At 39.1% G+C, this 26,115-nt stretch overlaps 2 protein-coding genes across 3 annotated transcripts in view; both read left to right on the top strand.

Moving 5' to 3' along the window:
• Nucleotides 1-8,231, top strand: part of TBC1D12 (TBC1 domain family member 12) — a 45,417-nt gene extending 37,186 nt beyond the window's left edge. For both annotated transcript variants that reach the window (XM_082054873.1, XM_082054874.1), the window contains 6 exons: nt 1,018-1,112; nt 1,838-1,909; nt 3,816-3,944; nt 4,240-4,349; nt 6,034-6,292; nt 6,535-8,231. In XM_082054873.1, coding sequence (XP_081910999.1) covers nt 1,018-1,112; nt 1,838-1,909; nt 3,816-3,944; nt 4,240-4,349; nt 6,034-6,292; nt 6,535-6,603 — 734 coding nt within the window. In that variant the 3' untranslated portion in view covers nt 6,604-8,231. The remainder of the gene's footprint in view (nt 1-1,017; nt 1,113-1,837; nt 1,910-3,815; nt 3,945-4,239; nt 4,350-6,033; nt 6,293-6,534) is intronic.
• Nucleotides 8,232-8,476: 245 nt separating this feature from the next.
• On the top strand, nt 8,477-25,568 carry NOC3L (NOC3 like DNA replication regulator). The gene is made up of 21 exons (XM_082052597.1): nt 8,477-8,530; nt 9,797-10,004; nt 10,422-10,548; nt 12,770-12,927; nt 13,033-13,089; nt 14,119-14,249; nt 14,886-15,047; nt 15,802-15,895; nt 16,105-16,280; nt 16,497-16,625; nt 17,069-17,200; nt 17,598-17,678; nt 18,266-18,366; nt 18,835-18,907; nt 18,985-19,048; nt 19,136-19,207; nt 20,240-20,421; nt 20,648-20,776; nt 21,412-21,509; nt 23,282-23,366; nt 25,056-25,568. The coding sequence occupies exons 1-21, from the start codon at nt 8,522-8,524 to the stop codon at nt 25,185-25,187; spliced, it is 2,400 nt and encodes a 799-aa protein (XP_081908723.1). The 5' UTR covers nt 8,477-8,521; the 3' UTR covers nt 25,188-25,568.
• The last annotated feature ends 547 nt before the right edge of the window (nt 25,569-26,115 follow it).

The raw sequence follows: 26,115 nt of genomic DNA, 5'->3' as shown, positions 1-26,115 counted from the left end.
TTCTGTTTAGCCTATTCATCAGATTCTGCAATCTTCCACTTCCCAGGTGGCTCTTGACTGGTTTAAGCCCTCTGAAAGAGCCAAGTGCCATCTGTATTTTTCTCCTTGCTGTCACTAGCATTTGCATCATATCCCTTTGTAGAGGACAGGGTAGAGATAACTCAAGGGACAGCTGAATTTCAGTGAATGTTGCCTTTTTTCCTTGCATTTGAGGAATGCCACTCCTCCTAAGGATGCAACAAAAGTCTGAGTCTAATGAGAGCTCAGAAGTAATGTAACTTCTGCAGATCATAACTGTGTGGTCAATTCTGGAAACTTCAGTAAAGTTGCTCTGTATAGTTTAGTGACCTTCAGTAAAAGCAGGACGTGAGAAAAGCATGACTTCGAAAGTCATCTGCTTGACTTTGCAGGTGAAGAAGTGCTAGCTTCTTGTGATAATTACATAATTAATCCTTTTATTTTTTCTAGAATACAGAGTATATTTCAATGCTGCTGGTTGAAATAAGCCACCAAATGAGCTGATTAGGAATGAAAAATTTGAGAATTGGGATGTCACTGGCTCACATTTAGATCAAGAGCAGTGCTCTCTGTGCCCTTGCACAGACTCAGTAACTGAAGTCACAGTAGAAGATACGAAAGAAAACAGGGGTTTGAGGACTGAGCTGGGCAAAGTTCAAATTCTAGAGAATGCAGTTTGGGCCTGGACAGTGCGTGATACAGAAGGAAAAGGTAACTTGTTATTTTAAAGTCTGAATGGTATAAAGGTGACTTGCAAAACAATGAGTAGACAGGTAGTAGTTGCTGATTGTTTCCCTCACTTTCTGGAGCTGATGGCCTACACCAGGTATCAATGGGCAGCTTCAGCTCTTGACATACAGCACTGTAGAAATGCACTCCAAGAGTTTTTGAACTAGGTAACTTCTCCTTAGATCCTAAAAGTCTTTAGGTGCCTATGGCAGTTTTATTCTGAAGTCTGTAAAATTTATCAGTTTTAATAAGTGTTGGTTTTGCTTGCAGATGTGGGTGCATCTGTTGCTGATCGTGAGGCCAGTCTGGAGCTAATTAAGTTGGATATATCACGCACATTTCCATCCCTGTATATTTTCCAGAAGGTGAGATTTCTGTAACTTAAGTTATGACAACTGTAAACTTCTGAATAGTTAAACAAGAAAAGAAACCTAGCTGGCTAAATATTGGAATAGTTTTTAGAAACTATTTGTATAAAACAACAAAAGTAGAATTAGTTCTCTTCTACACACAACAGCAAATAGTAATTTTTTTTTTTTTTTTTTGGTGAGAATAAAGTAGGGACGCTTTGAATTATAACTGTCTTTCTCTTGGAAAAAATGCATGTGGTTCTTATTAATATTCATGAAATTACATGCAAAATTAGAATATTCTCACTGCTTCTACTGAAATCTTGTTTTAGTACACATTTTCAGGCTTTTTGATTTTTATATAGATGGACTATATGCATACACATGTGTATCAAATAGCATTCACTCTTGTAATACAATAACTTGTGTTATTAAGAATTAAACCATCTACTGTTTCTGAAAAGGAAAAACCAACCCTGGATGTGTAGCAGATATCCTCATTTTCCATTAAGTACTGATTTCTGATGAATTATTTCATAGGATTATGGGTCAGTTACCTTTCCTTTAACATCTCAAAACCTTACATGGTAATGCATAGAGTAAAACTTAGTACTATTCTAGATGTGAACAAAGCAAGAATTTACTGGCTGACTTGTCTTTTAAAGCAGTGGCTTGTTGCCTTCCTATATTTATAAGGTGATTTTGAAAAAAACTCTGTCTACTCCCTCTCCTTGTATTAGGGTGGTCCTTATCATGATCTCCTGCATAGCGTTTTAGGAGCATATACATGTTACAGACCAGATGTGGGATATGTAAGTATTTACTATAAAATGTTTATAACATGTAAATAAACGTAGGATGTCATGTATTAGAATGTATTAAATAAGTAGGTTATCTAAACTTTATACTACTGGCACTTAAAAAAGTCAACTTTGGCATTTATTCATTTCATAGCAGTTACAGTGATGGTAATTCTTAGAGACAATGAAATAGCTGAAAATGTACTGAATGTCAGGGGTGAGTATATTATCTGGCTTGCATGGAAAATTTTAAATGAGTGTGTTCACAAGGCATTGTAGTTTTGACAGACCCACAGTACATACAGGAAAACCCAAAATGCTAGCAGACTTACAGTGAGACTTCGGCCTCTTCTGTCCTAGTGTTGCTCCTGCTGCTGCCATTTCCACACTCACACTCTCTGCTTCACTACCACATGTCCTGAACTCCAGAAAATCCTTATTGGTGTTGTCAAAAGTTAATCGCTTCAGCTGAGTACAGTAAAAATAAGATTGTTTGCATCAAACATTACTGTGTAAAAAAAAAAAAAAAAAACAACCCACAAACAAAAGCCACAAACACAAAACCACCAACAAAACCCACCCATAAGAAATTGGCAAGAATCCCACAAACCAGCCAACTAAACCTAACATTGAATGGTGTCAGCTTACAGAAGCAGTTAAATAACAAACAGATACGTTTTTCCTTTTTCTTTCTAGCAGTAGCTAGGAACACCTTTCACAAGCTCTAATTGATTCTCAGCTAAAAAGACCTTGAAGACTTTTAAGTCTGATCCAAGTAACAAAACATTACTTTACATAGGGTGTGTTTTCCTCTAAATCAGACATACTTGGGACTCTGCATCAATATCTAGTTGGTTTTTCATGTTCAAATGTTTTTCAGCCCTGAATACTGTCATCTGTGACCTCATTTTCAGAGACCCTCCTGTGCTCTTTAAGTGAGATTACAAACTCTGGAGTTCTCAGGGTGGAGTTTTAAAAGGAAAAGAAGTAATTTTTCATGATAGGTCTTCTCTTTTTCATTAGGAACACAGCTAGCCTGGATATTGCTGATTATAGACTTTTTTTTCTTTTAACGTTAATATGGCAGTAAATTTAATGTTATTTCCACACCCATCTGTTGTGCAAAAATGGAAAGCTGTGGAACTTTTTTCCCTAGTTGGTTAAAATACTAAGTGCATTTTTTTTAATGCATAAATGCCTAGAGACAGCAGAAGTTGCATTTGAAACATTGTTGCAGTCGAAATGGGTAGAATTGTTTTTATAATATATAAGTATTTGTTATTTCTTGCAATAATGAGTATTCAGTTCATCAGTTAACAACTACAAGAATAATGCTCTTCACTTTTACTGCAGGCTAAAGTGTTTTTGAGAGAGTAATAGCGGAAAAATGTAAACTTGCATTGTAGCTAACCACTTAAAAGTGCTTTTATGTATGTGAACAAACACTGTTTGGCAAGTGGAAAGCTATATATTGACTGTTCTGAAACAGAACTTTGTCTCAATTCCAACATATCTGTCTGGGTCTAAACTGTCCCATATGTGAGGTTTTTCTCCATGTCTGCTTTTCCCATAGCTTAACAATGAACTTAAGGCAAAATTTTGTCTTCTATGAGCTTTGTGTACATCCTGTGTGGTTTTAAATTTCTTACATTCCAGGTCCCAATGACTTGTGATCGTGAGACCTCCCAGAATTTCCATCAGTCACCCAAAACTGCCATCTGAAGAAACACACTATGTCTTGCCAAAATAGAGTTGTCTGCATGCATAAAAATTATTTATCCATATTATTTCTGTTCATCTGGAAGTGTTATGCAATGTTTTTTTATGTATTGCAGACTGTAAATATTTGCATTTCCAAAGATATAAGATGTACTGAACCTACTCACCTAGATTTACCCAATGCTTTTTCCACTTGAAGGTACAAGGGATGTCCTTCATTGCTGCTGTGCTCATTCTCAATCTGGAAGAGGCAGATGCTTTCATTGCCTTTGCTAACCTTCTAAACAAGCCATGCCAGCTGGCCTTTTTCCGTGTGGATCACAGCATGGTATGCACAGTTTTCTGGTTTTGAACCATAACATTCTTTTGACTTGAAGCATAGTTGATTTATTGGTGACTTCCTTTTGTTCTGTTGAATAATGGAGAACTTTTACCTCTAGTTGCAAAACTGAAAATACCAGATACTAATCCATAGAACACATCCTACTGTTTAATACTCGTACTTATCCTAAGAAGTCACATTGTGCTATGTTGACATACTCAGTTTTTGGTAGTGTTTCTGTTATTTTACAACTAAACATTCTTTTAATGATTGCTTATGAGGTGCTTTACTGTCTCTACAGATGCTGAAATACTTTGCAGCCTTTGAAGTATTCTTTGAAGAAAATCTTCCCAAATTGTTTCTTCATTTCAAATCATACAGTCTTACTCCAGACATATATTTGATAGACTGGTGAGTTCAGAGAACATAGCAAATCTAATTTTATAACTATTGGAACACTTTCCAGTTTGTTATAGGTTTTTCAGCAATAGAAATACAGCACAGAAAAAGCATTCAGTAGGTTCTTATGTACCTTAGCTTCCTAGGTCTTGTGAAGTTGTGGTGAACTGTTTTCTGCAACAGCAGTTCCGCTGGTAGGATTCAAATTTTATGAACTGGGATTAGGAACGACATCTATTCAGATAGAAAAGGAGGCACACAAGAGTCCTGTGTGTCTTGTGTCTCATTTTCTTGTTGCTGCAGATAAGACAGCTGTGTGTAACATAAGTAGGGAAGAGAAGGCTGCTACACTGATTGTGACTTGATGAAATGAACATTATCAGCTACTGCAAAGCAGGAGAAGGATAAAATTTAGGACCTGGTTTGGGAAGGGATAAGGTTGGAAATACAGTGAACATTTTGAAGTAATGAACGTTCTAAAGCAGAGAGTATCAAACTATGTTATGTGCCTGTAGCAAAGTGCAGCATCCTTGAAGTACAGAATGTCATTCATAAGCGTTTGTGTGTGGATAAAAAGTACTTCATTGTAGTATTATTAGAGAGGTCAGAAGTTTCCAACAGAGTAAATTGAATTGAGTAGAATTAAATAATATAAAAACCATCATGTCATCTGAGTACTGGAGAATGAAGAACTTTGGCTATAAGATGCAGCTTATCGGTCTCAGCAGGAGCAGGTTATACAACAGCAGCATTGAGTCAGGAGTGTGCTGCAGTCCTGAGAGTTCAGGCAGATGGAGAGAGGTATATATGTTGTGGAAATAGTGCCGCTATACGAAGTGCTAGAATATTCTGCTTCCAATTACCCATGAGAAATGAACACCGTTATTCCTGCACATGTTCCACAGATGGCCTTGAAGTAGAAAGAGTTCCTCTTGTAAAAGGAGAGTGGAAGAGGTGGTGGTAGTCTGCAGTAAGGAGCGTTCTGAGGTTCCTGAATCACTTCCCAGCAGGAATGCTGGGGAAACAGAGAACGCCATGCTTTGTATCAAATGAACCACTACAAATTTATGGGAGGGGTTCTCCAATATGGTACATGCAGCAGGCTGAACTCTCTGCCATGTATAATGAGTATAATTTTTAAAAATATACTTTGCAGTAAGAAGTGCAAGTGGGCTCTTCCCAGTGAGAATAGAACACCAACTGTATTTAGATGTTGGCAATTTTTAATGTGGAAATTCAAAATGTATCATGGAAATGTAGTTATTGAGTTCTCATTAGTACATCAGTGGGATGTAGCCTCCTATTGAGATGATTTAGATTAGTTTAGAAAACAAATGATTACAGAGCTGCTAAACTCTGGCTTAAAGAATGGGAAGGGTTAAGTTCTTATTTATTTATTTTACCCTGTTTAAGTGTAAAGGTGTTTGTAATTTCTCTAGTCAGAGCTTTCTAAAGGAGATGGGTTTCAAATTCAAGGTTCCCTGTAGCATGAAAAGACATGGGTTTCAGAGTAGGGTTCTGACTTCAGGAATTGGGGACTTGTGGATCTTTGAAATAATGGAAAAAATAAGAATGTATGAAATAATTTGTCATCTGCTAACTCTCAGCTAATGTAACTGAGACTTAAAGGAGGTTGTGTTTTGCTCTTTCTGAGATAGGTTGAAGTTATAACTGTGCCTTTTTTTCTCAATTGTAGGATTTTTACGCTCTACAGCAAGTCATTACCACTTGATCTGGCCTGTCGTGTCTGGGACGTTTTCTGTAGAGATGGAGAAGAATTTTTGTTTAGGACAGGGTTAGGAATCCTTCGGTTATATGAAGATATTCTCCTACAGATGGACTTTATTCATATAGCACAGTTTCTAACAAAACTTCCAGAAGACATTACATCAGAAAAGCTTTTTAGTTGTATTGCAGCTATTCAGATGCAGAATAGTAACAAAAAATGGGCACAGGTGAGTTTCTTGGAGGAAGTGTGTGTGTATATATATATATAAAAACAGACATGTTCGCACATGAATTTATGGGGCACTTCTCCTAATGACTGTGCTGTATGTCTGACTTCTGGGCAATGGGCACTTCCTATCTGGTGTCTTACTCTAGAAATCGATTTCCGTGATAATATTGTGGTGGTTAATATTGATCTGTTTTATAAGACTGGCTTTTTAAATATTCATTAAATAACTTACTTTTCCAGGTGTTTGCCTCACTGATGAAGGACAACAAAGAAGGGGACAAGAACCATAGCCCAGCACTGAAAAGCTAATTGTCGTAATGTTGAGGTCAATTGAAAATGTGGATAACCACTTGATGATAAGAGTTTTCACATCACTTCTATGTGGAAAAGCACTATAGAAAATGTGAAAATGAGATGGAAAACCGGCACAGTTCTCAGTGGAGTAATGAACTGATGAAATCTTCACCCTTTTGCCAGTATTAGCTTTTGTCGTGGGAAGATTTGTTTTCAGATAGAATACTAAAACCTATGAAACGGAGAAGTGGGGGAGTTCATATTTAATACTTTAAAAGAATCAGCTCAATGCAATAAACATTTGTAATAACTTCTGTTGGTACTTCAAAAAAATTTTGAGGCATAACGTTTTTTATGAATACCACAAAGGCACTTTTTTGGGGGGATGAGGGAAATGTTAAATCTTAAGGCCCCAAAACTGCTATCCAAACCAAATGCTTTGGCACAAATATTACCTCCAAAATTAATCATTTGAAAGTATTGGGGACCAAATAAGGTTGTTTAATATGTTTATATTCCAAGATGGTTAAAATTTGGGAATGGGTGTTGTCTTATTTACTTGTGTTTATTTTGTTTTAAGTTGCAGCTTCATTCTTCAGTCTGGGCAAATGTAATTAACTCAGGAACTGTGGAATTATTGTGCCCAAACCTGTTAGAGCAAAAATCATCTGAATTTTAAACAGTGGTAAGATCAGGGCTAATATTTTCAGCGTGTACAGTTTTCAAAGCAAGTGGTGTTAAGCATTAGTTTTGGTGTATTGGTTGTGAGCCTTGTTAGAAATGCAGTAGGTATTCTGTGAAAGGGTTTTGCCACCAGTTGTTTTATTTTGCCGAGCCGTTTCCAACTAGGAGATACTTTTATGTAATGGTGAACGCTAGGAACTGGCAGAGTTATCTGCAGACTTTGCGTTGTCAAAGGAGCAGCCACTTTTAACACTTTGGAATAATGCAGACACAGAATCACTCTTGATACTGTCTTTTATTAGTGTGCAATACTGAAATCCAAAAAGCATTTGGTTTAGTGAAACTTAATTCTTTAACATCTTTTAACTGTGAGACATGAGGTCATATTGTATGTGTCATGGCAGATATTTGCAAACATTTCCTATTCTCAAAGATGCTGTACAACAACTTCTGATTGTAGGGGATGGGAATTTAAAATGGATAGCACTGCAGGTGAGGAACACTTGCACTTTCTTGGTCCATTTTTGCTAATATTTAATGTAAATAAATTCCTTACATGTGGGTTTTTGTAACTGGTCCCTCTGTGGAAATCAAGTCAAAATTTACCATTATGTATTTTTAAGTGCAGGAGGCTTCCAGTTGTCTAGTGTTTAAAAGCAGAGTCTACATAACTGGGGTAAAGATTTAGTGTGGTGTAACTTACATTGCTATCTGGTTTAAAAACTACATATATACTACTCATAACATTACAAATTGAAATTTAAATGTCAAATTTTTCTTAACTTATGTATTCACTACTTTAATTGGATCCAATTTGTCTTATATTTTTGTGTTATCTTGTACAGTTTTCTTACTTTTCAACTATAAATCTGTATATAACTGTAAATAGAAGGATCAAGCTGTCCTTTAAAACCACTAGTACCAATTCCTGTGTAAATAAAACTTATAGCAGCTGTGCAGTGTGGTTCTCCTCCGTTCCTCAGTAACCTGCAGCTACCTGTGGCAGGAGAATGCTGTAGGGACAGTGTTGTACTGATTGAACTGAGCGCCAGCCCCGGCGTTAGCTCGTTTCTTTTTGGGTGCGGGGCAGAGGGCGGAGCACTAAAACCAGATGTGAGGGGAGGAGCTTCCCCCCCAAACCCCTGGCGGCTGCCGCTCTCGGCCGCCAGGGGGCGCTGTGGCCGCGCAGGGCTCCGCCCCCGCCCGGCGCTTCCGCTACCCCGGCACAGCACGCGCACGGACCGCCGCCATGAAGTCGGTAGGACGGGGCGGGCGGGACAGGGGAGCGGTGCCCGGGGCTCCCGCTGGCCCTTGCGGTGCCGCGGGGCGCGCCTGGCTGGGGCCTGCTGCTCTGCCTGCCCTCGGGGCGGCCCAGCGGGCTGCAGGAAGCGATAGAACGCGGAGCGCCGGGGAGCGGGTGGTGGCGAGGCGGCCAGCCTTTCCGCGGCGGGTCCCGGGCAGAGCAGCCCTTCGGCCCTCACCCTCGAGGGTGGTTTTGCCAAATCTGGGGCGCGGAGGAGCGAGCCGCCGTTGTGCGGTGCTTAGAGGCGCGGGGCGGGGGCCGGGCAGAGCCCGAGCCGGCTCCCGGCGGGGGCAGCGCTGCCCGCGGCTGCTCCAGCGCGGTGGGGACGGCGGCAGCGTTGCTTCTGTCCCGGTAGTGAAATCCAAAAAACGAACAACAACAAACCCGTAAACATGAACTGGCAAAAAATTTGCAGGTTCGAGGAGCCCCATGGTACTCCAGCCACTTGTTCCCTTACCAAAGGGACACCCCTACCACCATCAGGCCCATTTTCCCTCTGTAGCCCCTGCCTTCCCAAGCCCCCCAGTACAGACGCTGTGCTGCGTCCATCTCCATCCTGAACGATTCTGAGAGCCTTTTGCAGTTTTGGCACAGGGTGCCTGTGTTGATGTGTTCCTTTGGGCTTTCCCTGAGCCCTCTTTGGCATAGCCACTGGGACCCTCTGAGCGTTGGCACCTGTGACAGGTACACAGCTGTGCCTCATGCTGTCCCGAGCCCTGCAGCCGGCAGCCTGGTTACTGCCACGCAGCTGCCGGTCACTGAGAGTTTAGGGCAGGAGAGAGACAAAGCTCAGCATGGGCAGGGGTTTTGCAGGAAGATACTTGCTTGAGTCTGTGGCCATGGACCAGACTCTCTGAACCTTATCATGTGCTGGGGAATAAGGGCATAGTAAAGAGAGGAGACAGAGAACTTGGGAGCATGCAGGGCAAAGAAGTGGGCCCTAATAACATATTTACCATACTTTGAGTGTTTGTGTGTCATGAACATAGGGTTTAATAAAAAAATTGTCAAAGAATATTTTTGTAAAACATTCTTCACCCGTCTCTCTTAAAAACTTAACATGGTTGGGTACACTGGGAACTAACTTATGACACCATTTGGAGGAAACATGTTCTTCAGCCCTCGTAGAAATATGAATGTAGTGAGATCTGAAACAGTGAAATAGATTTCACAGAGACTATGGACGTGTCAGTTACTTGTAGTTTTCTCTTTGTTTCCTAGAGAAAAAACAAAAAACGAGTTCCAAGCTTTCGCAAGTTACTCAGAACTAGTCAGATAAAACTTGACAACAAATTGAAGAATAAGCAGTTCAAGCAGAAGAGTGCTGCTAAGAAGTATCGAAAAGAACAAAAGAAGCTAAGGGAGGCTGTCAGAGATGCTATTGCTAGCAAACCTTTTCCATTGGAAGTATACAAGAAAAAGCAAATTGGTAAGTGTTTGCTCAGAGTTATTTTTGTAAGTGAAAAAGGTATGAGGGTTACTAAATATCCTGCTGCTTCATGTTTCAAAATTATGTTTCAAGAAAACAACATTTCATTTTCTGTGTACAAATAATTGCTTTTCTTGTTTAAAGGAAAGAAAGGGAGGGTTATGAAAAATATAAAATGTAGCCATTTTGGCAGCAAGATGTGATGTAAAATGGCAGAAATGTGTTTGCTCTAATCGTTATTGGATGTCACAATAAAGGGGCAGTTTTCTGGGATGACACAAAGTGCTTGAAGGCTGATGAGTTCAGGATTGAAGTAACTGGTAAAATGGTCTTGCAAGTGTAGGCAGAATTAGGTTTTCAAGTTTGAATTTATGTGCAGGATCTTAATCTGTACATATATATCATCTTCTAAATCAGCTGAAAAACGGGAAGAAGAGGAGGAAGAAGATGCTCTTCCACTGGACATGATGGATGAAGATGACTTAAAATTAATGGAAGATTTGGCTCAAAAAGCATCCTTTTTAACCAGAGATCTTTCTTCTAAGTGAGTATTGTTGTGACATCTACTTTTTGTACTCACTTATGTGTGGTTAATATGTAATTAATATGTAAAGTAATACATACACCAGGAGGTCACTTTCAGTCTGGTGTTTCTTTGCAGTTCCAGTTTAGTGTTTCCTTAGTCTGTCAGTACATTCAGTATTAATGTATTGATGTATATCGGTACATTCACCTGCTCTGCCTGATCTTCAGGGTACTGTTTCTGCACAGTATTCCTTCCTGTGAAGTCCCTGGCTGTAAGAAATGCGTTAATCTGTATACAGTCCTTTTTCCGTATAGAGTATTCAGGACATTCCCTGGACTTTGAGCCACTATACTTTCATATTGCATTGCAAATTGCTGTAAAAAAAAAAAAAAGGAGGTTTTGGAAGCCATGTCTGTAAACACATGCAACACCAAAACATTCATACAGAAAATTTGTTACCAGTTTTCTGGAGCAAGGTGTTAGGGTAGAGTTCACAATGAAATACATAGAAGGATAGTTGCTCTTTTACCTGTTTTACTTTTACTAGATTTTAGCTTCTTTTATAGTGTTCCCTTAAACTGGAGAATTGTCTTTTTCATCTGCTTTATTCTGATCAGCCATAATCATTCTTAGGAACTTGTCAAATACTACCTCACTTATAAATTACATGTTCATATTAACACAGAATAAATATTTATATTCTTATATACTTATGTGCAGGTTAGGAACATATCCTACAGAAGGGTAGCACACCACACTGCATTGAAGAGTGAGCTGTGACACAGGCTTTCCCAGCGAGCAGAGTAGAAAAGTGATAGGAGTAGTGGTAAAAGCTAACATGGAGTAGGGATAAATAAAAATGTGCACTGATGCACTCATTTTCACATGCTGGTTAAGCATCACCTGAGTAGTGAAGGCAGGGTAGGGGAGAGTGAGGCTGTGGGGCCCCTTAAGGAAGACCCTGGACTGTGTGTCCATTGAGAAGGTCCTAGTCCTGCTTGCTTGCTCATGGAGTCCTTCATGGCAGAGCTGCTCAGGGTTACGTTTTTAGTGAGCCTCAGCCATGCCAGGACACCTGCTCATGCAGTGGGGGAGCACAGTGGGGAGGGGGGTAGGTAAAACGGTGCTCTGGTCTAGATGAGAGACAGGCTGTACTGAGATCTTAATAGTTTATATTTTGCATATTTTAATTTCATTTACGTTTTTCAAAAATTTTTAATATTTTGGGGGTGAAATCATGTTTCTGAAGGATGTTTGCCTTTACAAGCTTCTTCTGATTTGTTCACTGTTGCCTTACTTTGAAGGATCCCTGAGTCCCCTTAGTGCTGCATGAATGGGAACAGTGCCACCTCAAAACCCATCAACCAGTACTAGGGTCTCCAGATGTTTGGTATGACCCAGAGTTTCCTGTGTTTTCACAGCAGCTGTATTTTCTTCAGGCTCAGCAGAGCAATCCTAGATATGTAGGATCCTGTGCTTGTTGAGTAGGATTTAAGTACATAGGAAAGGTTTGATCTGCACAGGGACAGCAGGGCTGAGGCTGGTGCACTGTCCCTATAATACATGCGTAGGGTGACTGTGTTGTGTGTGCAGCGAATCTGGGTGTACTCTGGGATATAAAAGTACATCTCATACAGGTGATTTCCCTTTCTGAATCCTGGCAATCTCTGAGCCCAGGGCTTTCAGAGTCCTTCAGATGTCCACAGTTGAAACTCTGCCCCTTACAAGAACAACAGCAGTGTTCTTGTTATAAGACAGACCACGTGGCTTCAACAATGTGATTCTTTATCCCTGGCTCTTATTTTTTAAATAAGATGAACAGATAACATACTTCATAGTGTGCCTGTACTATAAGCAATTATACCATTTAGTTAATTTCTTTTGTAAATTGAAAATCAATGCAAGTTTTTTGCATGCGTGTTTATGCTCATATGCCAACATTTCAAAATCCATGAAGTTGGCTGACCTGTTAAGATTAACTAAATTTCATTTTGTCTTTGCTCATGGGAAGCACTGTATTGTCCTGAATTCAAACATCCTGTACAGAGATACATTAACATTGTTTGGTTGAGTGGTGACTGATGTTGTCAATGGTAAACACACTAAAACATTCCACTTAATAAGACCAGTAATTATTTATTTTTCTGAGTGGAGAGACTTAATCCAGGTAGTATACTGTCATACATGGTTCATGTCTAATTAGATGGCTAATTCATTTAGCTTGCCTTGCACTTTTCAGTGAACCTGTTCATGTCAAAAAACGAAAACACGAAAGTGTGATTGACAAATATGAGAAGGTGCCAAGACGTATGCAGTCTGAGCCAGAAAAAGAACTCATCCATCTCCTGCCCATCAAAGACAAGGGTGGCATTATTCCCCAAACTATGGAAAAGCCAGGTAAGACACAGATTCTGAACTGGTATAGTAGCCAAGATGGATATAATTTATTTTTTTAAAATTCCACTGTCTTTGTGACATGCTTGACACTCTCTATTTTTGCAGTTTCCAATGTTGCACAGGATGAAGAAGAGGATACAGAAGAAATGGAGGAAGCAGAGGGTAATAAAACATCATGTTTGCCTTTTCTTTTTTTTTGGTGGATTTCTATTTCCAAATCACTGACATATCTGAAGGATACTTTACTGTTCCCTAAGGAAGATTGTAATTTAAGTATATTTTCTTTAGGGTGTTTTTTAATACGCTCATTACCCTGTTGCCCCCAAAGCATAACAGTGATTCAGAGCTTGCTTTCTTGCCTGTTAGGATCCCAGGACCTGAGGAACAGCTGTTTTCAAAATCTATTTATTTAAAATTATTTTGATTTTAACCTGAAGCTGATCTTTGCACTTGTGTCATCTTTGCTAGTGAGAAGGGAAATCTTGGTCTTACTTAAAGAATACATGCTGTGGTTCTAGTTTGATTACTCTGAGATCGTTTTGAAATGCAGTTCAGGATACAGATTTGTATAGGCTTTTAAGTGACTGTCTTTGACTTTGAAATTTTTTACCTAAAACTGCAGGATACCAGGAAATTCAGATTTTGATTTGCAGTTTGCTGTCCAGTTAAGAGTCATATTCAAATAACAGCTGTAGTTGTAACTCTGCCACTTCTGGGTCATTATTGTCTAAATAAAATCTGAAGCGAGGAAGGACATACTTGTAGGAAAGTAATACTCAGAAAACACAAATAATACAACTGTGCTTTTAAAAGAAAAAGTGAATGGTGAATAATTCGCTGCAAATTGCAGAGCACTGCAGTTTCTTGGTCCAGTTGGGATTGTATGTTGAGTTTATATGTTCCCACTGTACTTAGGCAACATGATTTGCAGATTCAAAAACATTTGGTCCTTTTTTTTTTTGCAAGTGTAAGATTTTGGAGCAGAGCAAAAATGAATCTCTGGGTTAAGCTGAGCTCTAGCAAGGTCCTTCTTAAAGCTTCTTTTACTGTAGAAGGGCATGTGTTACTCTTGTGTGGTGTTGCCACAGTGCCCATTGGAAATGCAGTGTCTAGAACTGTAGTTTGGAATACGGTATTTGTTAAGCAACTTCTCTTGTGATGCTCCTTTCTAACTCTCACACCTTGTGCCAGACTTCAGTGCAGAGCCCCTGCCTGTGCTCACTCCTGAGGAGATGGCTGCTCAACGGAGACAAAAGCTGCAGGAGAGGAAGATGCACATAGCGGCCTTGGCGTCGGCCATTCTCTCTGAGCCAGACAACAACGTAGGTAACATTTACTTCACATGCATGTATGTGCACCAGTGTTGTGCAGTAAGGCAGGAAAGGCCTGAAGTGACCAAACAATAGCAAAAGCAGAAAAGTACCTGAATTGAACAAGGTAGAAAGTCAGTGTCGTATCACTTTTTGGGGCTGGCAAACAGTGAAACTACTGACATGGGTTGGTACAAAGGATTGGAATCAGGTAGCTGTGTTTGCTCTGTTCAGGAGTGATTTGTCCCTCTGAATACTTGTGGATTTATGAATGTCTGTGAAATTTCATGTCCAAGCTACCTTGTTCCTTAAGCATGACCCTTATTTAAGCTCTGATTTCAGGATTGTATCTGATAGTTCTTAGTGTTTCAGGATATGCTAGTAATTTTCTTTAATTCTTTGCAACTTTGTAATAGCAGGGTAGTTTGAATATTTCCAAGATAAAAATTTTCTTGGGATATTTAGCATTTCTTGGCTCTTTATGCAGTGCTAAGCAGAGGCTGAATAACTGCTGAATTAGTTGCTTTCTCTTTCTAATATTTAAAAATGAGACATGTTTCTTGTGGCAAACTTTTGCTAAAATGTACCTTGTGCTTGTAAATTAGTTTAGGGGTGATCTTCAGCTGACTTTGTCTGCCTCTTAATCAGATTAAAAAGTTAAAGGAGCTGCGTGCCATGCTGATGGAACAGGATCCTAATGTGGCTGTGATTGTTCGGAAGCTGGTCATGGTTTCTTTGATGGAGATATTCAAAGATATTGCACCTTCTTACAAAATTCGGCCTCTGACTGAAGCAGAAAAAGCTACCAAGGTGAAATAACAAGTTTCTTTATAGAGTATTGTGAGTAGTTCAGATTTTTTTTAAGTTATGCCAAATACTAATACTGATTTGTTTGGTATGAATTTATAGTTTTGAGCAAAAGGTGACAAATACATGAGTACTTGTGGAAGTTTTGATACTGCGACACTTTCAGGGGCAGAGGTCTTTGTTTTGAACCTTTAATTCTTATGTGCTTCCTTCAATAAGCAGGTGCCATCCCGGTGGTAATGGAGGGGAAAAATAGCATATGAAAGTAATATACCAAACCTGGGTGACTTTCATCATAAACCTTGCAATAAGACGATGTTTTGTGTCACACTGAAGACAACTAGAAAGCCAGTTATATGTCATTGTCACCTAACTGGCACAGATTTCTTTGAAATGCATTCAATAATTTACTGAACAAATGCAAAGTAACTTGTCTTCTGAAGCTTGTTTTTAACCAATTCTTTAGATGGTTTTTTTAATATAGGTAATACAGTTTAGAGTCATGGCTTTAAAATAACATCTAGGTACACGTTACATTTCAGTCCCTATAAATGAAATAGCTCTTTGAGCACAAGAACATGTATAGAAATATGTAGAAATATTTTACTTTTCTTACATTTCTAGGAATGTCTGTCTAGAAGAAGAATCTACTTAGATATCTGATATTTGTTTTAAAACTTTTTTTTTTCCCCACCACTGGCTAGTTTCAGGATTTAGCTCTCCAAATAAAATTTCATTTGCATTATTGTTATTACAGGTTAAAAAGGAAACTCAGAAACTGAGAGAATTTGAAGAAGGCCTTGTGAGCCAGTATAAATTTTACTTGGAAAATCTGGAACAAACAATTAAAGGTACAGTTAACACTTCCCATTTTTTGTAGTAAATGCAAAATTGTTTACGGCATCACAATTTACTTCCTCAGATTGAATGGTACTTGCCGTCTTTGAAATAGTACCTGCATGAAGTATGTGGGAGAATGCCTGCAATAACTAAAAATGTAAATATTTGGAAGCTCCCCTACATTCTGATCTGTAATCACCAAAACCAATATTTTTTGCAGATTGGAAACAAAGAAAGTTGAAGAAAAGCAATGTCATCTCATTAAAAGCATATAAAGGTCTAGCGGAGATTGCAGTGAAGTGCCTGTGTGAGCTGCTTGTGGCCCTACCCCACTTCAACTTCCACAACAACATTATTGTTCTCATTGTTCCCCTCATGAATGATGCATCAAAAATGGTAAGTGATTTTCTGATTAGAGGAAAGAGTTCTTGTTTTGCATGAAATAATCTATTTCTGAGCTTTATTCCACAATATCCAGATCTTGTGGCCGTATCTTTTTGCTGTTGTGCAGGCTGTGTCCACTTTCTAATTAGTAGATACCACCAGTATTATCAGTTACCTGTTGTCGTGGAGCTGGCTTTACAGAAGAATTTGTTTGAATGCACTTTTCAGATTTCTCAACTGTGCGTTGAGGCAGTTAAGAAGCTCTTCAAACAAGACAAGTTGGGCTATGCTTCACTTGGTGTAGTTAAGGTCATTTCTGGCCTTGTAAGAGGTAGAAATTACGATGTCAGACCAGAGGTAAGAGACTTTCTGTTCTACTACACAATTTTCTTCTGTCAATGGTTTTAAAAAAAAATTTGAAAGTTAATGCAGCTGCTGGTTACAGAGAAGCAGAATTTCCTTGCTCTGTCAGAACATGGGCAACTTAGGAGTGGGCTGAGCCACATGGTTAGAAAGGGATATGGGGTGATGGAGGGAGACTGGGAGGAAGAGATCAGACTCCAACAGAGACATGGGTTAAGTCAGGCAGAGAGACATGAAGTGAGAGGGGCAAATGAGGGCAGGGGTAGAAAAGGACAGTGCTGGGGGAGGAGCTGGGAGAAGAGGTGGGAGACACAGCTATGAAGGAATAGAACCTTTGTCCAGCAAAGCCTGCTAGTTGGAATGGAATTCAGAATTTCTTAGCTTCCATTCCTCTGTTGTGGATCACGATTCATTCTATTTATTTTATTTTACTATAGGTGTTAAAAGTATTTCTTCACTTAAGAATTAAGGAAGTAGAATTACAAAAAGATTCCGAAGACATTGCACCAAAGAAAAGGTTCATGACTTACAAAGAGAAAAGAAAAAATCTCTCAAGAATGCAAAGAAAGGTATGAGGTGGGCTTTCTCATGCTCTACGTCAGTGAATTTATGTAGCAATTTGTTCTGTTAATAGCAATGATTGCACTTCTGTTGCCATTGTTAACTCTTGAGCGTTGGTTATTAGTATTTGTGTTGTACTTGAACATTTATGGGATTCTACAGGGTATTTAATTATCTTCCTGTTATTTTCCTATTTTTTTTTTTCTCTTTCTGGTGTTGATGATGCCTTTGATTGGTTGTTTTTAATAGGAAGGAATATATCCAAGTTGGTTACCTTGTAGCATCACAGGGTGACTTAAGCAGCTCACCAAGCATGGAAAATTTGTTGTGTGTCGTTGCAACCAGTTGTCCAGGCTGACTGGAAACATTTTATCTGTTGTCTTAAAATCAACTGTATATTTTCAGTGGAAGAAAGCAGAAGAGAAACTGGAACGAGAGCTCTTGGAAGCGGAAGCATCAGAAAGCAAAGAAAAAAAACTGAAGCTGGTGAGTAGTTTAGAGATTATTTTCCTGTTTTTGCAAAGTAGCAGCTCTGAACACTTTTGTAATGAGGTTCTCCCTTCAATCCCAACCTCTCAGCGTTCCACACCTCTAGGTGATGTTGGCAACCTACAAATATTTTGCCTGTGCCAGAGGTCTAGGTTTTAGTAAACCAAGCCCTCTCAGTTTACCCAGGAAAGCCAGCATGGGCATTCCTGTTTCCTTCTGTTCTCTGCACAAAAAAAGTATTTGAATTCCATTGGCGTAAGTCCTGCAGGTGCCCAGTTCCACATGATGCTGTGTAATGGCTCTTACCAGCCTCTCAGAGTGGCCTTTAGGCGGAAGAGGAGTGTGATTAGTGTGGACTGGGGTAAGAGAAGCTGTTTATCTGGGAGAGGGTGAGGGGACAGAGTAAGGGACAGGAGAACAGGACTTGAACTTTTCAGCATAAGAAGAGCAGAGGTGACGGTGCCACGACTAGTTTGGAAGGCCTGAGTGCAGACTTGGAGAGGAACATTTTCAACTGAGTTTAATTGAAGTAGAAATGTCTGTTTTCCATGATTAAGTATTTTATTTTGTTTTCTTTCCTTCAGCACACAGAGACCTTGAATATTGTATTTGTAACATACTTTAGAATCTTGAAGAAAGCTCAGAAGTCTCCGCTTTTGCCGGCTGTGCTAGAAGGTCTTGCAAAGTAAGAACTGAGTCCACCTGCTTTTGTTTGTATTAGAAAAGACATAAAGCCCTAAAGGGATTTTTGACTCTGAAAGGGATATATAAGCAGTGAGAGAAGACTGTTCCTTAAAAGCTTGTTGAAATTCTTTTATTTTTCTGCTGAAGTTTTCCCCTACTTCTAAAAATATTTCAATGTGATGTGAAATTTCCCATGATAGGATTGATGCGATGCAAACCCAGCAGGGTGTGACATGAGTCCATTATTTTGTCTGATTGCTTCCTGAAGAACAGAGAGCGTGTCTCTAGTACTATAGGGAAGCCGTGATAGCAGCTGGGGGCTGAATCATCCATCTGTGTGAAGATAACAGATGTTCGGCATTTTATTTAGCTCTGCTTTTAAGGTGTTGATTTTGGCATTTCAAAATACTTTGAACTGAGTTTGCAGATAATGTCTGTAGCGTAAACATTAAAATCTCTTTGATTCAAGGTTTGCTCATCTCATAAATGTGGAATTTTTTGATGACCTGTTGATTGTCCTTCATTCTCTCATAGCTTCTGGGGTAAGTTGAAGTTACTTTTATTACAGTTTTCTTAAAATTGCATTCTTTTGGGTACTTAGTTGGTTTTGTATTTTCAGGATTTAAGCTATCGTGAGAGTCTTCATTGCATTCTCAGTGCTTTTCATATACTCTCTGGCCAAGGTAAGAGATCTTTAGAAACATACTTTTGTTTAATATTGTCTGATAAATTAATGGAGTAAATATATTTATTTGGGATTATGTTAATAGGTGATGTTCTTAACATTGATCCAATGAAATTCTACACACATCTTTACAAGACACTGTTCAGCCTACATGCAGGTAACTCCAGATTCTTATTTCCAGTATTTACCTAGATAATGTTCTGCTTATTCGATATCGTAGCCTTAATATAATGTTAATAAACCTCAGTTGGTTTAAGATATCTGAGTTCTGAAAAGAGTACTGTTTGTTTTAATCTACTTTTTTCTCAATTTACATGCTGCACTACTGTAGTACAAATACTAGAATTATTGCAGTACATGGTAACAGGTTCTAATCAGGTCACTTCATTAAGGAATGTTGAGTATGTGACCTTGGATAAGCATTTATCTTGTCCTTAGTTGAAGTTTTTTGACTTCCTTAAAATAGTTTCTTTCAGTGGCAATTCAAAAATTGTCTGGTTTTCCCCCAATTCTTCCTCTTCTAGGGAAAAAATGTCTATTTTTTCTAATATAATTTTTAAAACAATTTCAATTTAAAGTCTGTTTTCTAGAATCTTCTGGTTTATATTTCTGTTTTTTGTAATTCTGATGTTCTAATTTTCTAATATAAATTTTCTAATAATTCTGAGAAGTTGAATAGTTTATGAAAATAAATATACTTATAAAGTTCGAAATTAATGTAATTTTAATGAACTTCATAAATTTGTATTCACTAAGGAGAAAAGCTTGAGAAAAAAAAACATTCTACAGGTCTGCAGTTCTGAATGGCTAAAAGATTAAATCTTTGCACCACTGAACAATTTATAAAAGATGATGTAATGAATGCACTTAGGGTTAAAACACTAACTGCTTCAATGAATGCACTTAGGGTTAAAACACTAACTGCTTCTAATGTTTAGACATTTTTGATGGAATAAATATTTTCTTAGATAGGAGCACAGAAACAATGATACATTTTTTTCTGTTCAAAGCTGGACTATTTTTACGAAAAAAGGATGGATGCTTGTGTCTGTGTCACATTAGTGCTGTGTCTGAACCCCTTAGCTTTCATGCTGTTTCTCGGGTTCCAGTGTACAGTCAGTACCACAGTATTTAGCTGTATGTTCCTCTAAATAGTTATTTACTCTTCGTATGAAATTCTGCTTTTGAGGTCGTACCAATGATGACATGGGGATTGTGCTCCAGTGCCTGGATGTCATGTTTGCCAAACGGAGAAAGCAAGTTTCCCAGCAACGAGCTCTTGCTTTCCTAAAGCGACTTTCCACGCTTAGTCTTCATGTCCTTCCAAACTCCAGTGTTGGGATCTTGGCAACTAACAGGGTATTAATGCAAGTAAGTTTTACTTGTTGGAATGTTTAGCTTACTAGTTAAAGGTTTTTGAATTTTTTGACAAATTAACTTTATGCAAAATACATTGAAGCATCTTAAGCAAGAGTGATGAAAACAGACTATCCTTAAATGCTGCTGAGACTGAATAACATGGAATGAATCCTGAACTTAACCATGTTGTAATTGGGTGTGTAATACAAGCAACTCAGTCTTTTTTTTTGTGTTGTAGATATTCCCAAAGATGGACCTCTTACTAGACAACGAATCTCAAGGCAGTGGAATTTATCTCCCAGAACTAGAGGAACCAGAGCACTGCAATGCTCAGAACACAGCTCTGTGGGAGCTGCATTTACTGCAGGTCAGTGAGTAGCTGAGTGATTAGAGAAGTAAAAGTCAGCAGTAAATAGCTGCTAGATGTTTATATGCTTCAGAAGAATAGAGAACAGAGGTCTTCAGGCTTATTCAAATTTGGCTGACGTGATAGACCTATTCCATACAAAGAGGAAGAGCAGCACAGTGATGAAGGGAAGGAATGAGTTCAAAAGGGGACATTACATATCCCTTATGATAGTGCCACACTGGATCTTACTGCAGGTTGCCTAATAAGACCCTTTGGAGGCTTTTTCCATCTGTTAAGTTCTTGTGCAGTCCAGCCCTTCTTTGGGGAGCAACTGACACCCTGATCTGTCATTCCAGCCAGGGTTTAGAGTTTGGGGCTTGGGGAGGGCTTCCTCTGCCCTTTCTTCTGCCTTCTGGGAGCAGGAGGTAGATTAACTGTGTAGAGTTATGCTCGCAGCATGACATACTAGTGAATAAACATATGACTGGGTGTTCTCATTAACTTAACCCCAGAAACTGACTGATTTTGGGGTGCTCAGTTTCTCTATCTAAAACCAAAGCAGAACCTTCCATCTTATTGAAATAGAAATAAGTGCAAGAATCCATAGATTAATATATTATCCCTCAGCCAAATGCCTTTTTTCTTCCTTTTAGAGACACTATCATCCAATAGTGCAGAAATTTGCAGCTCACCTTATTGTTGGAGCTCCAACTGAAGGCTCAGGGGCTCTTTCACTTGATTTGAGCCAAAGGTGAGTTATCAAGGAGTTATGTTTTTAAAAATACTGCCCTGAAAAGTAGCAGTTACTCATACTTTAAAGGAATCCTTAAAAATAATTATCCATAAAATTAAAAGATTCTGTTCTTCAAACTTACTTTCTTTGTTCTTCTGCCAGTACAGAATGTTGGCTGCCTTTTTTTTTCCTTTTGAGGCTTGTTGCCAGGCTATGACAAGGGTAAAAATCTCACAGTGCAGTGTGCTTTCTTCCCATGAGAGCAAAATATCTGTGTTTCCTCAGTAGCAGCCCTGATCTTAATACGGATCAGGATCACTGGACTGTGACTGTGTAAACTGGAAACCAAGTTGCAACATAAGGTCTGTAGCATGTTAAAATGTTAGAATGACCATCCTGGTTCACACTATAGATGTAAATCAGCATCCTGTCTTTGTCAGCAGCTGGTAGCAGGTGCTTCAGCAGAAGTAAAACCAGGGCAAGCTCCAAGCCGTGTGCTGGCCTCCAGCTGGTTTCAGCCAGGTGGATTTCCTGAACCCGATACCATTTTCTGTTTTGTACCTCTTCATAGAATTATTTTCAAAACTGTTCATTTTGGCTTGAACGAAGGTATGCATTTTGCAAATACAGCATTTTTTGGTAAGGATTCCATGAGTCCACAGCTCATTAAGATGTACCTTCTTTTGATTTGAACCTGGTGTCAGCATGGATCATTTAACAGTCCCTGGTTCTTGCTCTGGGAGGTGAAATGAACACTGTGCTCTAATACATTCTTTCTGTGGCTCACATGACTTGGGAGAGCCTCTATCATGTTGTCCCTCTGTCTGCCATCTGTTGTCGCTGAAGGGATCTGGTCCAAACAGGAGCTGTTCTCTGCTTTGCATTATCTTTGTTGCATGTTCCTGAACTTTAACCATTTCATGTATTTCGAGATAACTGGAGAGTCAGATGCAGTATTTGAGATGTAGGTGGTCCGTGGATTTATACACTGATATAACTATTCTTCTATTCTGTTCTCTGTTTCTTTCCAACTCAGGACATCATTAAGGTCACAATCCCATGAAAGTATCTGTTATAACAACAGTATTTTTTTTCCATAAGTGATAGTGCTGTCAGCTCAGAGCCTGTTGTTTTTATGTGATGCTGAAATTGCTTTTCTCTATGTTTGTTTTGCTTTTTTTTTCCCCCACTAAATTTAATTTGCCATTTTACTGACCATCTCATACAGCAGTTCTTCACAGGCAAGAACTTGGTACCCTCCAGCTCATCTTTGAGTGTGTTGAAAAGCACAGCTCCTGGCTCAGACCACGTGGAAATCCATAGTTTCTTCTTGCAAAAGCTAACTTCCAGCCCCTGTTTCCCGCCCTTTAACCAGTTCTTCTCCCATGTAATGGTATTCCCTGTTCTCCCATGGCTGCTTAGTTTTTCTAACACCGTTTGCTAAGGAACTGTTGGAAATACAGGCAGATTGTATCAGCCAGGTAAACTTTTTCTGCATTTTTTTTACTTTTACCATGTACAGGGCAAACAGACAGTGACTGCTTAGAGCGTTGGCAAGCCAACAGAACAGTTTTCTTGTCTCCCATTTCTTCTTCTGCCCCCTGAGTATTTGGACACATTTTACTTGCTTTTACTTGTATTGTTCCCCAGCTGTTGGCTCTCAGTCTTTTCCAGGTGATGCTCATTACTCTGAGGAGTTCTCTTATAGCATGGTGGTGGGTGTGAATGGCATGTGTGTGGGAAAAGCTATAGCTAATGCCATTTTTCTTTCAATGTGGTTTCTGCTATAGGCCTGCTACAGAACTTTTTGAAGCATACAGTGTGAGAGAAATGACTTTTAATCCTCCTGTTGCATCAGTAACACCCAGAAGAAAGGTACTGTCCATCTCTCTGTGTCCTTTTTTAACCACATGACATACCAACATAACCTGTATCTGCTGGCTCACCTATGCAGTGCCCAAGCATTAGCAGACTTAGTTGGGCTTTTTGGTATCTGTCCTTTCTGTGTCAAATATTTTTTTTAACTGGCATAAGATAGCACTGACTATAAAGAAGGAAAAAAGGCTATATGAATAGTTCCACCTCCCATAGACAATTAATGTAGCCAGATGAATGTGGTAGTTATTATTTTACTTATCTTTTGCACTTTGCAGTGGTTCAGGGCAGAGTTCATGGCCCTTTTCTGTAATGATGAACTAATGTCTGTTCAAAAAGCGGTAACAAAAGCCAGCTCTCTTTCCCCAGTGTGGGTAGTTGGCAGGACAACTTGATTTCCAGAGCCTTTGATTCAGTATGTAGAAGGACACTGATCCCTGTTGGTGTCAATTTATAAAGTATAAATTTGAAGGGAAAAAAGAGCTAATGTATAAAGAGAAGGAATGGGTAAAAACTTTTTAGATCCTCAGCAGTGGATGTGTTCCAGATGCTAACCTCCGTTAAATGTCCAGCGAGTGGTGTGTCCTTTAAAAGGTGATAATTAATTTTTATTCTTCCTAATGAAAACATTATAACTTATTAAGCTTGTTAGTGCCTCCAATTTGTAACTCGGTAGTGTCAAGCAGCTTCTGAAAATGTAGTTACTTATTCTGTCCTTTTACAATGACTTCTTGATGTGTCTGTCCTACCAGGGTAAGCAGCTCTGACAGAACAGGGCTGGGAAGAGCAGATAAGAGAGAGATTGTGTAGTGCTTGAATCAAGAAGTGCATAAGCTCGTTAAGGTAGCAAAAACAAAGGAAGAGGAAGGGAACAGAGAGAACTGTCCATATCTGGTTGTGATGGATGTAACTGGGAAAATTACCTTGGAGTCTTGCTTTCTCTCTGGTTGTTTGGCTCACTTTAACAAATTTTGGCAGTATCTAAGTTTTAGCCTGTCTGTCGTGCATGTTTTTCTCTGTGTGCCATGCTGCCGTTGTCTGTCAGTACTCTCCCCTCTTGACAGAAGTTCTGAATTGTTTTCTTTCCCTGTGTACCACTAAGGAGAGGATCTCGTTTGTCCTGGAGTGCACAAAGTACTGCACTATGTGAGTGTTAAGATTTTAACAGGGAGGTATAGACTGAGTGCATGAGCTTTCTCATCTGAGCACTAGGAAGGAGGGGAGGCCTCCAGAGCTGGCTGCAGCCACAAGGGATCTCGTGAGGCAGGGTCAGGACATGTCTTTCCGACTGGCAGCCTCCACTGCTGGCATTATTGCTCTCGCTAGCCTTTTGATCTGATAGTTTATTTATGTTGATAAGGTGTGTTGAACAGGAAACAGTGCATAAGCTCCTTCAGAGCTGGAAGCTGGGGCTGTGTGTAGCAGGTATTTTTCTAATGCCCAGTTTACAACAAAACAAAAAAATCCTCACCAAAAACATGAACTTACAAAGGGCTGCCCTGCACATTGCTTTGCTACTGGCCAAGTGAAGCTTCCTGGCATGCCAGATATATGTGAGCTGCCAGATCCATAGGTCTGGTCTAGATACCTAAGGGCATGGGGGAGAAACAGGGCTGCTAATTGAAGCTTTGCATGGAAAACACATACTGGCCTTGTTTAGTAATGCACCTAATATTTTGTAATTTTCAGGATACTTTCTCACCAACGGATTCATTTATAGATGAAGAACTAAACAAACGGCTTCAACAACACATTAGTGAGACTGTTGTTCACAAACCCTTGGATTTTGCTAAACACTTGAAGGAATCATCCTTGTCGTAAATTTATCTATCAACCACCACGTTCAGTTGGTTTCTTGTAATTATGGAAAATGACTGGCTGAAGGAAATCTCCACTCACATTAAAGGAATTCAAGTAGGTTTTGGTTTGACTACAGAAACACAAAAAAAATGTAACAGCAGTTTTTCACACCAAATTACAAAGCCACCGAGCCCATGTTCTCCGGGCCTGGGAACCACAATGAATAGTCACAGCAGCAATCTAAAAAGAAGCAAAACCAGGTCATTTAAAAATTGTTTGCAACCATGCATTAAAGTATTTTTGTTTATATATTTTGAATTTTTTATAACAGAATATAGGCATGTGTTTCTGAGAAATCACAGGGTTGTGTTGATAAATTAATAAATATTTTGGAAATGTAAATACAGTAGTGACTTTGTTTGAGATACCTAGAGATTTGGAGTATGTATTGCATTTTTTTTTTCTGTTTCTTTTTCTGATGTCTCCTAACCATTTATCTAATCTTGAAATGATTTTACACTTGGTGGGTTTTTTTCTCTCCAATGAATCTTGGTATTGACAAATTGAGATTACTGAATTCCAGTTCTGAACGGTCATGACTGAGTGCTCTACTACAATGTCTTTAATAAGCTATTGCTGTCAAGAATACCGGACAAATTCAAGGTAAGAATTTGAATTATTTTTTATCTTAATTCCCCAAATACTAGTTATTGCCTGGTTGTTTTAGAATCCATTTTCAGCTGCATGTTGGCTTTGTGAACAGTAGATAAAATATATGAAATAACATGCAAGTGAGTATTGGCTCTATGTGAATTCCATTCTACAAGGGATTGTGGTAGGCTCTCCCTGGCTGGCAGCTAATACGTTCTGTAGTGTTTAGTCCGTGAAGTGGTAATGATACATGTTGGAAGGTTTGCAAAGCTTTTGTTCAAGTTGCTTAACCTTCTTA

The sequence above is a fragment of the Streptopelia decaocto genome (assembly GCF_964273445.1).
Source record: "Streptopelia decaocto genome assembly, chromosome: 5".
Lineage (NCBI taxonomy): Eukaryota > Metazoa > Chordata > Aves > Columbiformes > Columbidae > Streptopelia > Streptopelia decaocto.
This window is presented reverse-complemented; position numbering and strand designations above follow the sequence as displayed.

Excerpts from the sequence above, each read along its gene's own strand:
- NOC3L (XM_082052597.1), top strand. Across the intron at positions 13,090-14,118 it reads AGAAATGGAGGAAGCAGAGG|ACTTCAGTGCAGAGCCCCTG; the intron begins GTAATAAAACAT and ends ACCTTGTGCCAG. Across the intron at positions 23,367-25,055 it reads CAGTAACACCCAGAAGAAAG|GATACTTTCTCACCAACGGA; the intron begins GTACTGTCCATC and ends TGTAATTTTCAG.